Below are 14661 nucleotides of genomic sequence, written 5' to 3' on the forward strand. Positions count from 1 at the left end.
GATGGGGGCTGCCGCCGCGTGGCCTCCGCGCCTTGCCACCAGCACGGGCTGCTGCTGGAGTCGCACTGATGGCCGCAGAGCCATGAGAAGTGCACGCGTACCAAACCCAATCAGCCCCATCTCCCCAAAGAGATCTGATAAAGGAGAATACGCAGCCGTGCTGGTTTTTGCTCTGCTGCCAGGTCATTTCTGTTTGCGTTGCACAAGAGCCAAGCTTCAAGATGTAGGCCCATATTTCCTAATTTATTTTGCACCAGTAAGGACTGGAATAGACACCTTAGACAGCACTGAGGCAGTGCCCCTCACTAGGGAATTTGCTTTCTGTGGCAGCTACTGAGACTGCTGCTTGACAGTTAATTCATTGCTGAGTTGAAAAAACAGGTCCAGCTTTTTAAGTATGTCTCATTTCAGCATAACCTAGTGCAAAATGCATTTAAATATCATAAATACAGTGCAATGACTTTATTAAGAATCAATAAGCTTTATTAAACATATATTTGTCTGCTGTATGTTGACTAGAAGGTATGAAAATGTGATGTTACTATTGCTGCATGTTTAAATGATTGCCTGCATATGTATCCATGACAATATTTATCCATTTTCTGTTCTTTATATATGTTTTTTATTATAAATATCTTTATTCTAGTGGAACATTTTAATATTAAAGTTGACACAGTGGAGTGCAAATTGGAATAGGTCAAAGGAAAATCAGATGTGTGTATCTTAAATTTATTCCAAATAATTTGGTATTGATAAGAGAAATCTGATTGCTGTCTATGTGTCAAGACATAGCAGCTTTCATTAATTCTTGCTTTCTAGTCAAAGTGAAGACTGCATGCCAGCGTCCAAAAGTCTGTAGTGAATACTTGACCAGAGTGATACACAGAAATTAAATTAATCCATGTTGTCGGGAGTTTATATGGCATAAGTACAGATATGGAGTTTCAAGAACAGAGTTATTTTCCATAATCATTTATCTCAAGCATAGGAAGCATATGCATGATTATATAATTAACAGAATATTTGTTTGTCAGTGTTTGGTTAGTGTGCATAATAATATCATTATTAGGCCTTCTGTGCTCCTGTATTATCAGATTGTTATCTCCCTGCTCCTTTAATTTACTGTGTCTGCTTTTTAGGTTAATCACTTTGTTTTAATCTGAACATTTTAAGGTATTTTGACCATGAAGGGAGTGGTGTGTGACACCAAAGCAAAAGCATTTTTAGAACAGATTTTAATCTTTTTTTGGTTGTTCCTGTTGACATACCTGGTAATCATTTTTACAAGGTGGCATTTTAGTCTGCAGATCTCATTCCAAAACATATTTTTAAATATCTACTCTGTTCTAACCAGTCTCATATCTCTCAGATTATCTTCACTGTCCTTATTCTCCATTGTGTTGCAGGCAGCATATTGCCGGCTGAATCACTCTCCTCTTGTATCATTTTCTTTTTTAGTGGTCAGTCTTGCTCTCTACTAAAGTATCAGGCTTTTCTGAAAAAGATAAAAAATGACACAATGTTGCTATTCTCCATTGTTCCCACAAAGTTTGGACTTAACTAGTTAACCCTGTTTTCCTCCAGGTATTCAAATATAATTGTTCTCTCTTCTTCTTCTTCTTTTTCTTTTTTCTTTCTTTCTTTCTTTTTTTTTTTTTTTTTTTTTGAGGGACTGAATAATATTCAGTCTATCTTGTTGGAAAATGATTGGTTTCTAAATAAACAACCTGCTAGACAGTTATCCCTTGATCATATGTTATGGAAGATGTCATCTACATTTTCCCTTGTTTTTCTTTGTGAAGCATGTTTCTTATTTTTCCATTTTCAGCGCTCTCAGTAACAGTCTTAGTAACCTTTTTCAGGACATGCAACATATGTACAACTTTTCATGTTTCCTGTATTTTCCACCTCTACTTGCTCCCCTTTGAATAATAACATTATATAACATTGTATTCATTTTCAAGCATTGCATTTCTTTGCTTCTGAGATTATAATCTATTTTGTGCATTGCTGAATACAATAAATATTTCATGTATTTCACCCTATTACCATTTTCTTCTTCCTGCATGCCCTGTATGCTTTTGTGCTTATTTCAGTAGACGTCAGCTTGTTTCTTTACCTAGTGTTGATGAACAGCTCTCGTGTTATAGTAATGTATCTGTAGTGATAATTTTGCTCTTCATAGATTTATTCATTTGCCTTTTCTTTGTTTAGAAGCCTCACTGTTGTATTTTCATTTTGTGTATCATAGAATTATTATTAGCCTCCCCATTGCTTAGTATTTCTGCTACTTCAAGTTTGTATGCTCAGTTCAGTATGCTTTTTTCTTCCTAAAAGTTTCTGCTCTAAACATTTTGGCTATATATATGCATGTGCAGTAAGTAGTTCATATTTTCTTTGCTTTGTGATGTAACTTTCAAACACCATGCATTTTATCAATAAAGAGGTTTAATTTTTCTCTTATCTCTTAGCTTGTACAAACTTGTTGCTTTCAAGTTTGTCTAGTTGGGTTACTTTTTTCCAAGTGCATTGTGGGAAAAAGTTATGTCTGTCTTGCGGTTATTTATTTTGTCAACACGTTACCACGTTGTTTTTCTTTTTTCTTTTTTTCTTTTTTTTTGCATTCTGCCCGATGGCTCGTGGCCCCGCTTTGCAGAAGCGCGAGGGCAACGCTCGCGTGCCGCCCCGCGCGGCGCGGGGACCGCGGGGTTCCGCCGCCGGGACGGCACCGCGCTCGCACAGCGTCATTCAGGACACTGCTGCTGGTCGAGGATTTGGCCGTTTATGCAGCCCGCGGCCTCGTCCTCGCGAAAACTCACGGGAGACCGTCACGTGAATGACTCCGTGCACTGAAGGGGGGCTGCTCATTCCCACCTTTTCCATCTTTTAAAGCGCTCCCGGCGCTTTTCCTCCACCTCTGTTAATATAAAGGAGCGGGGGGGGGGGGGGCGAAAACTTTCTCCGCGGCTGCCCCGCCGGGCCCCGGGGGTTTTTCCCCTCTCCCGCAGCCGCGGGACCCTGCGCGGAGCCGGGCGGCCGAGCACCCCGCCGGCCCCCGCGGCCGCGGAACCTCCGCGGCGGCGGAGCGCGGCGCCGCCCCCGCCGCGCCGCTGCCATATGCCGCCGGCCCCCGCCGTGCACCTGCCCGCAGCGCCGCACAGCGCCCCGGCTCCGCAGCCCGCGCAGCCTCCGCGCACAGGGGCGGTGGGCGCCGCCGCGCTTGGCACGCCGGCAGGATATTGTTCAGCCTTCACCCCCCCCCCCTTCTCCTCCTCCTCCTCCTCTTCCCCGACTTTCTCCCTAAATAAGGCTGCCGCCGGCTCGCCGCCACCTCTCCCACTCCGCCACAGGCCCCCATCTGCTCGCTGCGCGCGTTTGGCGCGGTGCGTGCGCGGCTCCCCGCGACGGCGGCGGCGGCCGCCGGCGCTGCGCGCTGCGCTGCGCTCGGGCATTGTGTGCGGTGCACGCAGAGCCGCCTCACCCTCATCAAGCTGATTACAAATTCTTGCGCGCCCGGGCGCCGGAAGCCGCACACCCTCTTCCCCCGGCCCCCCCGCTCACCTACCCGGGCTGCCCCCCTTCCCTTCCCTTTCCCCAGCCCCCAGCCGCTGGGCCCGCCACCCCAGTTTTTATTTTAATTCTCTTTTCCACCTCTTTTCTCCCTGCCCCCCCCGGCCTCCCCTCCCCCACTCTCTCTCCTTCCCCACCACCACCACCACCTCCTCCTCCTCCTCCTCCTCCTCCTCCACTTTCTCTCTCTCTCTCTCAGGACGCGTCGGATGATCCGGGGCCGCCGGGGAAAGGCTCCGGGCAGCAGCAGGGAGGCTGCGTTCTCCTCCCGTCTCGGGCTGTTAAAAAAAAAAAAAAAAAAAAAAAAAAAAAAAAAAAGCCGGTGGCCTCGGTGTTATTTTGTATTAAAATGAGGAGGAGGAAGAAGAAGCAGCGGCAGCGGCAGCAGCGGCAGCGAGCGGTAGCGGAGAGGAGGATCTGAGCAGGGGACGGCGGCGGCGGCAGCAGCAGCAGGAGGAGGAGTAGTGATGAGTCAACTAATAATTTAATGGGGACAGAAACAGAGAGGGAGAGAGAGGAGGGGGGAGAGAGAGCAGAGCAAGGCAGCTCCGTCTGGGGACACACACACACACACCTACCTATATCCATGTAACATCCAGCAACAACCACCAAACCGGCCTAAATAACAACCATACTCAGCTAGACAGGGGAAGCGAAAACTAAAAAAAAAAAAAAAAAAAAAAAAAGCCTACGATTATTATTCTTTTCCAATTATTATTGTTTTTTGCTGGTTTGGTTTTTGTTGTTGTTGTTGGCTTTTTGCAACCTTTCTTTCTTTTTCATATTCCCCCCCCCCCCTTCTTGCGAGTAACTCTTCTTGGAGTTCCCAGGTTTTCTATTTTTTTTTCTTTGCAGAAACAGAACCAATTTTTTAATATAGAGGGGTTTTTTTAATTATATTTTCTCCCGGTTTTGGACTCGGAGGGAGTGAAACCTCGTCACTTTTTGTAGTGGTGGTGGTGTGCCTTGCTGTGTGTGTTTCCTTCCTTCTCTCTGTTCTTTTTCTCTCTCCCCTTCTCTCTCTCTCGCTCCCTCTCTTCCCCCCTCGCTCGCACAACAGCCCCCGGTAAATGAGAGGAGACAGGTCCTCTCTGCCTTTTTTTTTTTTTTTCCTCCCCGGACCGTAAAGGTGAGACTAAAAGTGGCATTTTAGTGCCTTTTCCTGCAATTTTCTCTACACTTTTTTTTTTCTTTTTTTAATCCCCAGTAGCGATCTCTGGGGCTGAGGTTTCCGCAGAAAGTTTGGGGGCTGTTACGGTGTGTATTTTTGCGGAGGGGGAGGGGAGCGAGCGCCTTCTGTGTGTGCTGCTCCTCTGGGTGCCTATTGGAGAATAATAGTGTAAGTGACAACCTAGAAGTAGACTTTCTGCTCTTCACACTGGATAGAAAAGCTGCTTTTTTTTTTTTTAAATAATCCCCTTTCTCACTTGCTCCTGTATGCACTGATTTTATTTTTGAAAGGATAGCTAGACTTAAGTCACCCTCCACCTCAATTTAAACCTGCTACTTTTTTTTTAATCATTAATTTCTTGTTTTTTAGCGTTACACTTGTCTGATCAATTTGATCTTCGGCTCCTTCTTCCGTTGCTAAACCTTGAAAACCTGGCTCTCTCAAAAGATATTTAATATATATATTTTTTGTCCATTGCCATTTTTGCTCATGGCTACTCTGTTTCTCGCTATCTATTTTTGCCCCTCCCCACCTAGAGGAAAATAGCAACAAGAAAAAAAGAAAAGAGAATATTAGGGGAAGTAGTCCTCAGGTCTGCTGCCCCCTCTCGCCTCCCCCCCCCCCCCAAAGGGGGGGACCTAGAAAACATCAGTCTTGAACTTCTTCCTCTTCAAGAGCTCGGGCTGCAAAGGAAACCTCCTTTGTTTTTGTTGTTTATATGCTGTCAAGTTTTGAAGTGGTGAGTTTCGGGTCGGTTTTGCTAATTTCACTCAGAAAACTGCAGTGTTTCTGTTTCTAGATAAGTACTTTGCTTCTTTGTCTCTTTAAAAGGTCACAGTGAAACCTTGGCCTGGATTGTGAGAGCCATATGGAACGGATAAGTGCGGAGCCTCTCTCAAATGTGATTATGGGTTTTTATGGGGGAGGGAGGAAAGAGGAGGGGAAACGGACGGGGAGGGGGCTGATTCCGGAGAGGAGAAAGAAATAATATAATACCGGCGCTGTTGCCTCTCGACAATAGGCGCTATCGCAGCGAAGCTCATTGAGAAATTGCGTGGTGTGTCCGTAGGTGTACACTAGCTCTTTGAAACTGTGCCTTGAAATTGTGCTCTTCTGCGAATGCCAGTGATGAAAACTTGTAGTTATGAAAGATGTCTAAATGAGAAACCTGAGGAAACTCTTGGCCTGCAATCTGTGGAGATAATAGTTATTCCCTGCAACTGCCTCCTTGGGCAGGCCAGGCTTAGTGTTGCTCATCACTATTCCAAACTGAGGTTTCACTGAACTTTAGCCTTGGGCATGGAGTTTAAATGAGTAAATTAGGTGTTTTATGTGCATGTAATTTTGCTTTGTAACATAAAGCTTTTTACAAGATGACTAAGTGGTTAAAGGATGCCGATGGGAGGGTATTCTAAGGCCAAGCTAAAATGACCCATTTGGTGTTTTGGTGATGCTCGGTGTATTAACTAAATTGCAATTATCACTTTTATTCACTGTACATGATGTAGTGCTATTCTGACTCATGATGACTAGATACTTTTTGTAGCAAGAACCTTGGTGCCTTAGAGTACTTCTGAAGTTGCCAAAAGTAACAAGAATTTTCTTGTTCAAGGGTTTTTTGTTTTTGTTTTTTTTACCTTTTTTGTTGCTGTTGTTGTTAATCCTCTTATTCTTGAGAGACCAGTTTCAGAAAAGCAGCCCTATGTTATACTGGCATCATCAGAAATGTCGGAAGATGTCAATGGTCTGAGTCTGTAATTCTATGGTTAGGCTGCAGCTAACATAGTAAAATGAGAATAATCTCTTTAAAAAGTGGCTAAATAAGGCACATTTACTGTTAATGAGACACAGGACCGAAAACAGATGGGACCAAGATTAATGGTAACCCTTAACATGTCACCTTAAAGCACAAGGATAAATAATAATTTTCTAAACTTTAGCTATTCAGTGGCATTCTTAAGCTTATAAATGTTCAGATTAATATATTACCTCTTTCTCTACCATGTCAGGCAAAGCAGCACTGTGTTCAAACAAGAAAAAAATAGTTTACAGAATTGTCGCTGGCATATATACCAATGATATAAGAGTATGTGAAAAATCCCAAGATGTTTAGGTTTTAATAGCTTTGCTATGAAACATGCAGAAAATGTGTTGAATTACTAGGCAACTGAAAGAAAGTAGCAATTATCAGATTCACACCAGTCTTTCTAAATATGATTTCCCTAATATTAGTATTTGCACTCAGTAATGTAAATACTAGTTCATAAATTAATGTCTAGTCACCTGTCCTTACTGATTATGTTATATGCATATAACATAATTGTCAGTGTAGTCACACCTTTCTCAGTCAGAGAAAGGTAGGGTGAAAGACCTAACAATCATAACAATATTGATGAATGAAATCATAACTAGATAGATGACTGTTCTCAGCAGCTGATTGCCTTTATGCTTGATGAAATAGATTCTGATGAGTGATAAAAACCCTCAAAACTTATTCCGTTATGTTCTAGACTTGGGGGATTTTAATGATTTAACTGGAATTGTTATTCATGGACTGAGGTTTGAAAAGTTTATAAAAGGGGAAATATAAGCATGCTAACATATACCTTTTCTTAATTTGCGATTGAAATTACTTCCGTTTTTTTTGTTTGTTTTTTTCCTCTTGGTTTCAGATAGCTGTGCCAGTATGCAACTTTGCATCACCAAGGGTTTCTTTATATTTAAGGGCTTCAAAAGCACTGTAGAAACTGTGGTTCTTCAGCATTATGTTTTGTGAGATGCTGCCTTCTCTTTCTTCTTCTTTTTTTTTTAATTTAAGAAACAGTACCCCATTTAACATTTAAAGCTAAACATCTTAAAATTTTCATATGCATATCTCAAACTTTGCAGAAGTTGATAAACTCTTTGTATAAGATCAGTTAGGAAATTCAAAAACAACCACCTCCCGCTACTGCATACTCAAGTTAAATGTTAAATTCTATTCCAACTTTTATTTTTAGTGGGGAAAAATTGTAAATGAACGATATTCCACCTTGCTAACAAATCTGTTGCTCCCTTAACTAAAGTTTTGACAATCTCTGTTGTGTGTTTCTGTTCTTTTACCATGTGGATTGAGGTCAGTTTCACTAGAATTTTTTTTTTCCTAGCAATAAAAGCCTCCAGGATTAATAACAAACCTTTCTGTGAGATTTGTAACAATAGCTGTGTTGGAGCACGTCTTGAAAATCGTCATCATTTATATTAGTCTTAGTCTCTCTCAGATTTACAAGAATATCTCTGAAGATTTTTCTTTTTTTTTTTTTTTATAGGGGTACTCTAGTTAACTTTTAAAAATAAGTCCACCAGGTTATGATGCGATCTCTCTGTGAAGTGGGGTATGAGGTCATTTTGGAGAATAAATTTTTTTCTTTTAAAAAAGTAATCTTCTGGCTAATCAAAATAGTTATTTGTTCTTCTTTATGAGCTCACTATACATATATATCTCTGTACATGTGCAGGCTGTGTACATATACATATGCGCACATGTGTACAACATATATTTTTTTTTGAATCATGGCAGGTGATCTTTAGAGGCGGGACTGAGTATGGATCATTTGAACGAGGCAACTCAGGGGAAAGAACATTCAGAAATGTCTAACAATGTAAGCGATCCGAAGGGTCCACCAGCCAAAATTGCGCGCTTGGAACAGAATGGGAGCCCATTAGGAAGAGGAAGACTTGGAAGTACAGGAACTAAAATGCAAGGAGTGCCTTTAAAACACTCTGGACACCTGATGAAAACTAATATTAGAAAAGGTAACACTTTTGATAATTCTGCATTGGAGAAATATGGGTTATAATATATGGGGGGAAAACATATTTTTGCAGACTCTACTTCATTTGTATTTCAGTATTAAATCTCCATTCTAAAATATTATATATTCCCAACTCTGATATAAATCACATTTGGGAAAAGTAAGCTTCATGCTTGGGTGGAGCATCTTGCTTTACAGGGTGGAGTCTGACTTTTGTTTAGGTAAAGGGCAGCTGTACTGATTGAAGCAAATTCTTACATTGAAATACAAGTAATATAATACATTCATTCTTTAAGTAAGTGTTGGGCTGAGGAGCGCAAAAATATGTAAGATTAAATACCGAGCCCCCGAAACAAATTCTCGCCTTTCCTCTTAATGATGGTTTAAGCGTGGAAGGGACAGCAGTATTTCCATAGCAGTTGTAAGCTGGCTTGAAGGAGAGAGTGTAAATCTTTAGGTATCACATTGGAAAAGTCATTTATGATGTCAATCTTCGCAGTTTGTTTTCTTAAGTACAATTCATTATTGAACAATGAACAACTTGGGTGTCATATTTTTCAGTGGCTGGTTTGCTGTAATTAGACATTTACACAAGGAAAAGGCACATTTAGAATCACTGATGTTTGTGTATGGATGCCTTTTGTTTGCATTAAAAATACTTTTAGTGAACAATAATCTATAAATCTTGCTTATCAAAATATGTCTTATTGACCATATACTGCAGGCTTGTTAATTTAAATCAAAATATGCTGTATGTAATTTGGCATTTGTTTTAAAACAGCCTCTACTCTTCTCAGTATAATTGGTATATGTTTATAATCCAGATTTTTCTTGCATTTGCTAAGCAAAGTGCAAAATGCAACCAAGACTATTAAATGCATAAAGTTAGAAGGCAGAGGAATTTCATTGTGTCTGATGCATAACATTTATCATACAATCATTTATTTTTTCCTCGGTTTGGCGAAAACAAAGAATATATTGATCCTGAAATGAACAGACACAGCAGTCCGTATTGTTAGATCTTTATCTATTAAAAATGGAAAAACAGCACTTCAGCAAATTCTTTGGCCTCTGCTCATGATTACCCTATTTATTGATTGTTTGCCAAGAATATATGCATCTTAAGAAAGCAAGGGTAAGAGCATTAAAAATATAATTTATTACGGCTTTTCAAACAGAGTGCATTAATATTGTACGCTGAAGCAGTGGGGCTATATAAAAAGGACTTTCTGACGCCTGCAAACATATAAGTTCCATAAATTCCTAAATAGGAGATTTCAGCTGTCTGGTATTATGTGATATTTGCACAGCAAACTTTAATGCCAGGACGGTTTTAGACAAGGATTCTACAGACTTCCCTGCTCCTTATGGCAGACGTGCTGTTTACACAGACTCGTAAACCTTCAGCAAAAGCTCTAACACTGCCTTCAGGTTTAAATCATGTTGTATTTTTAGCAGCGAGCACTGACCAATGCTCTCCCCTTTAATACTAGAAGGTTATGAAGTTGCTGCACTTGGAGGTCTTGCCAAGTGCTAGCAAGAGTGATCAGCCAGCTGAGATTGTGCTCTCCTGTATAACATTTTTCACATTAACAGAAGGACACCAGTGACAGTTTGCTAAAAGATTTAGTAGCTTGATTTGTAGTCAGATGACACCTGTGTCACACTGCCAGGATCCACCTCTGATATCTGTGCTGTACATCAAAATTTGCTCCTGTGTTGTTTAAAGTACTACATTTTTCAGACTGCAGTAGCCTGTGAGACAGTATACCTAGCAGAAAGCGTTCTGGCACCAAGTGAAGTACCTGTGCATTGTTAGTTTTGTATCCGATAATAACCTAATTTTTGTAGGAGCTGATAAGGAAGAAAACAAATACGCCTTTGCTATTTTTGAATGTATAGGCACAGTTTATTAAAATGAAGCTTTGCGTATGCTTTGTCTTCCAATATTGGACAGTGAAACTGCTTAAAAATGTTGAGTCCCTTCTTTCAGTCAGATGGTAGTAGGTAAACCTGAACTGTGAGAACTTGGAGCAGGGCAGGGGGGAACCTTTTTGCGGATGAAGTGAGTGTGTGTGTGTGCGTGTGTGTGTTTTGGAAAGCTCTCCACAACTTAATTAAAACCAATGAAGAAATCACCAGTTTGCGTGTACTGTTTTTGCTTTGGTCTTCCCTCCCTTCCTGACCAATCTCACTTAGATTTTAAAAAACAAGACAAAAAAAAGCTCCTTGCTGCACTACGTAAATATTGGCAAGCTTTTAGTCTCGTCTTTCATGCTGAGCCTATTGGGCAAACCGGAGTGAGTTTGTGAGCTTTTCCAAGCAAGCCTGAAGGGGTTTGTTTGCCAGAGATTGACTCTCTGGTGAACAGATGTAGTTTAAATATACATGCTTAAAAGGTATCTTTTTTGTGTGTGTGTGATTTCTTGCTATGTGTTAGAGCACAAATCAACAGATGCAGTCTTAAAGCATTTATCTATTGTCAGCAGTAAATCTTCTTTTCAACTACAGTATGTCTTGTGCACCTTAACAGGTGAGAAGGTTTCTGTAAGTCTAGAGGACAGTGGTTATAGAGGCATTAACATTGTAGGACTAATTGGAGTTCCTGGGTGCCCTGTTAAAATAACCCTTGTCATCATTTATGCTAAAGATGAAACCCCTCTGGCAGGCTGCCATAAGACAGTTCTCTACATCTGCTTTTAACCCTTTTGCTTTCTGTCATTAAGATATCCTAAGCTGCGCTGTTGAAGACAGTGGGACAGGATTGGGGCCTAAAACTGTGGTTCTGAGGTCATCCTGTCATCCGTGGCTGTCTGGGAGGCCGGGAGGGATTTTCACAAAGTCTAGAAATTTGATTGCTAGAAGAGACTTTCTCCCTCTAACAGCTTGGGTCACTTGCTAATTTTTTGGCTGTTGTCAGAAAGGGAAAAAAAAAAAAAGTTGTTTGCTTAATATTCTGTGCATCATAGGGAACAGTTTGTCTTAAGATACTACAAAATTAGAAATTAATAATTACTTTCAGGCATACCAAAATAGCATTGAGTACCAAAAATGCTGAATGTAAAGTACATGTGGCAACAAAAAGGCCTTAACTACAGGTACACTTACTAACACTGCATTAAAAATCATTATTTTGTTTCTTAAAGATGCGAGTGTAAGTAGTGCTCAAGGACTCTCAAGGAATGAAGCATGAATTAGTGTTAACTTTTGCCTTGTTTCCTTGTGTACTCTTTTTAGAGTGAATGTATAACACACAAGGTGATTTGCTGTTGATGTTGAAGGTAATTAAATATTTTTGGCAGAACTACGAAAGTTTTAACGTTAACGAGCAAAATCATGTAGATGGTACTAAAATGGCTCACACCGAAGACATCTGCAGTATGTATTTAGGTTCTCATGCTGCATGCTACTCACAGCAAATCAGGCAGGACAGAGAGAATCAACTTCTCTTCACTCAACCTTGTTATTTCGATAGAGAGGTAATTCTTTAATCTGTAGCTGATCGAGTAAGATAAATTTGCATTTTTACTTTTCATAGATCTATGTATGTTTTGCAGAACGCTCTGTTTTGGGGAGGGTGAGGGGAAAGGACTCAGGGAATATGTTTATCAAATATTTGTGATGATTCTTGATGCCTCATCTGCCTGTTCATACAGGTTTTATTTATATAACGCTTTATAGACCCACCTACAGTACTATAACTCAAGCTTAATACGTTAAATTCAATTTTGTTTTGTTTTGTTTTTTTAATAGGAAGTATGCTTCCAGTTTTCTGTGTAGTGGAACATTATGAAAATGCCATTGAGTATGATTCTAAGGAGGAGCATGCAGAATTTGTGTTGGTGAGGAAGGATATGCTTTTCAACCAACTGATTGAAATGGCATTGCTATCACTTGGATATTCTCACAGCTCTGCTGCCCAAGCAAAAGGTAAATAAGATTCTGAAATTGTACAGTGAATTCTGCTTGTTTGCGGGGTCTTGGGGGAGAGGCCGAATTTCAGGAATGTGATGCATGTTTTACTTAAAGTTCTTGCACATTTCTGTCTCTGTATTTTTTTCCCTCCTTTAATATGTTTTTGTTTCGTTAGAGCATGTTCTGATCATGGGGAATGTTGAGGTAGAATCTTTTTTTTTTTTTTTTTTTTTTTAAGACTTCAACTGAATCATTAGTATGCTTATTGACCTTAATAATCTGCTCCACTGAGGATCCACAAGGAAGTGTAAAGCATATTTGAGCAGATGGACTGTTGAGAGTCAACTTGCATTTATGACTGAATATCCAGCTCTGTTTCTTTTATTTTGTTCCTGATGGTTTTATAGACTGAAAAGTTTTTTTTTTTTTGTACCCAATCCTTGCGTTGCAAAAATCCTTTATAATTTATTAAGAAGAATGGTAGTTATTATATCGTGCCCTATTGAATCCATGGGAACTTAAGAAAATATGCTTCTATACATAATTAAAAAAATCTCTCCTGCAAAGCATTTGTATAATTTCATAGTGTAGATGGAGAATGTCCTTGGTGGTGTGTGGGTGGAGTATTGGGGGGGGGGGGGGGTAGGGGAGGTGTTGACTCTTTTGTCTCGACAAATTTAAGTTAGAGGTTAGAAACAAAGGTGGTGATATTATTAAAATCAGATTTTCATCTTTGCTGCTAGGAATTAACAGGTAAATTACTTTTTCCAATTTTTCCTTGTCCTCCTTCCTCCCCACTTTCCCACCCAAAACCCCCTGCAGGGCTAATCCAGGTTGGGAAGTGGAATCCAGTTCCCCTCTCCTATGTGACGGATGCCCCTGATGCTACAGTAGCAGACATGCTGCAAGATGTGTACCATGTGGTCACACTGAAAATCCAGTTACACAGGTAAGTTGCATACCAGTTCTGGGACGTGAACTGTTACTCGTCTGCTCTTATGGTTAATATTGCTTGTATTTAATTCCCCCCGTGCTATATGCTCAAAGTACAAAGGCTTATCTAAATTCCTTTTTAGTTACTGTAATTCTTCTTTAACTTGCAGCATACTATTGCAGAAAACTTTTGTAGCTCTGATACATAGATTTTCTTTGGATATCTCATTAAAAGTATATTGCATTTTAGTCAATTAAATGATGCATTACAAGAAGGCATTTTACATAAAGTTTACTTAAGAGAAAAATATTTTTGCATATCATGAACGGTACCATCTGTGTGCATTTTGTAAAAGAATGACTTGCTCGCACTTATTGTTGCTGTCTAGGTTCTTACATTTCATGGCAACAAAAAAGAAAAAAATGGTAAATATATTAATGCTTTTCATGATCAGTCGTGAGAAAGCATTACACCTTAAATTGTTTTACCAAGCGCATCAGAGCAGGAAGGTAGAAGTAACATGAAAAAATAGTCGCCACATGCAGCTGATGTATAATTCATGCATCAATACAGCAGATGTGTTGTATAAAGTAATTAACTAATCGGAACAATCAGGAGACCGAGAGCAATCTCCAGATGCATCTGCTTGATGCGCAAAATGAAATCTGTCTGTCTTAAAGGAATGTTCTGCAGCAGGATGCAATCTTGTAATAATCCCTTTTCTAATCTGTGTTTCAAATAGTTGCCCTAAACTAGAAGACTTGCCTCCTGAACAATGGTCTCACACAACAGTAAGAAATGCTCTGAAGGACTTACTGAAGGATATGAACCAGAGTTCATTGGCCAAGGAATGTCCCCTTTCACAGGTACTTAACATAACATGTAATAAATAATAAAGCACTATAGGCAACACTGATGTGAGATTTGAGATTTCTACAGACTGCAGCAAGTAGTATCTGTAGAGTGAATCTGCCAAAAATGCAAATTCGTTTGACCACTTCATGATCTTTATAAATATGCCTGATTCATTTTGAACATAGTCTTATAACGTTTCCCAAGGGGAGTTGTGAAAGATTGTTTACACCACACTAAAATTGTCTCATAGCAAACTGAATTTTAACTGGTTTTTGTCTTCAGTCTTTGAACTGCTTTGATGTAACTACTTTTTTCAAGCACATGTGTTCAAGATGTTAAAAAGCTCTTTACTTATTGCTGTCAAAAGTACTATTGAATCTGAATGCTTGTTAGATAACCTACAGTAGTTTTAAATGCTAATT

General features: G+C 40.0%; 1 protein-coding gene across 5 annotated transcripts in view; it reads left to right on the forward strand.

The window, feature by feature from the left end:
- The first annotated feature begins 3691 nt into the window (after positions 1 to 3691).
- SATB1 (SATB homeobox 1) overlaps positions 3692 to 14661 on the forward strand; it is a 76571-nt gene continuing 65601 nt past the window's right edge. For 2 of the 5 annotated variants that reach the window (XM_067291520.1, XM_067291522.1), the window contains exons 1-6: positions 3692 to 5480; positions 5573 to 5642; positions 8301 to 8536; positions 12289 to 12465; positions 13273 to 13399; positions 14127 to 14250. In XM_067291520.1, the coding sequence (XP_067147621.1) occupies positions 8326 to 8536; positions 12289 to 12465; positions 13273 to 13399; positions 14127 to 14250 (639 nt within the window). In that variant the 5' untranslated portion in view covers positions 3692 to 5480; positions 5573 to 5642; positions 8301 to 8325. The remainder of the gene's footprint in view (positions 5481 to 5572; positions 5643 to 8300; positions 8537 to 12288; positions 12466 to 13272; positions 13400 to 14126; positions 14251 to 14661) is intronic. The other 3 variants (XM_067291521.1, XM_013941422.2, XM_013941426.2) reach the window with 3 other exon arrangements.

The sequence above is a fragment of the Apteryx mantelli genome, chromosome 2 (assembly GCF_036417845.1).
Source record: "Apteryx mantelli isolate bAptMan1 chromosome 2, bAptMan1.hap1, whole genome shotgun sequence".
NCBI lineage: Eukaryota > Metazoa > Chordata > Aves > Apterygiformes > Apterygidae > Apteryx > Apteryx mantelli.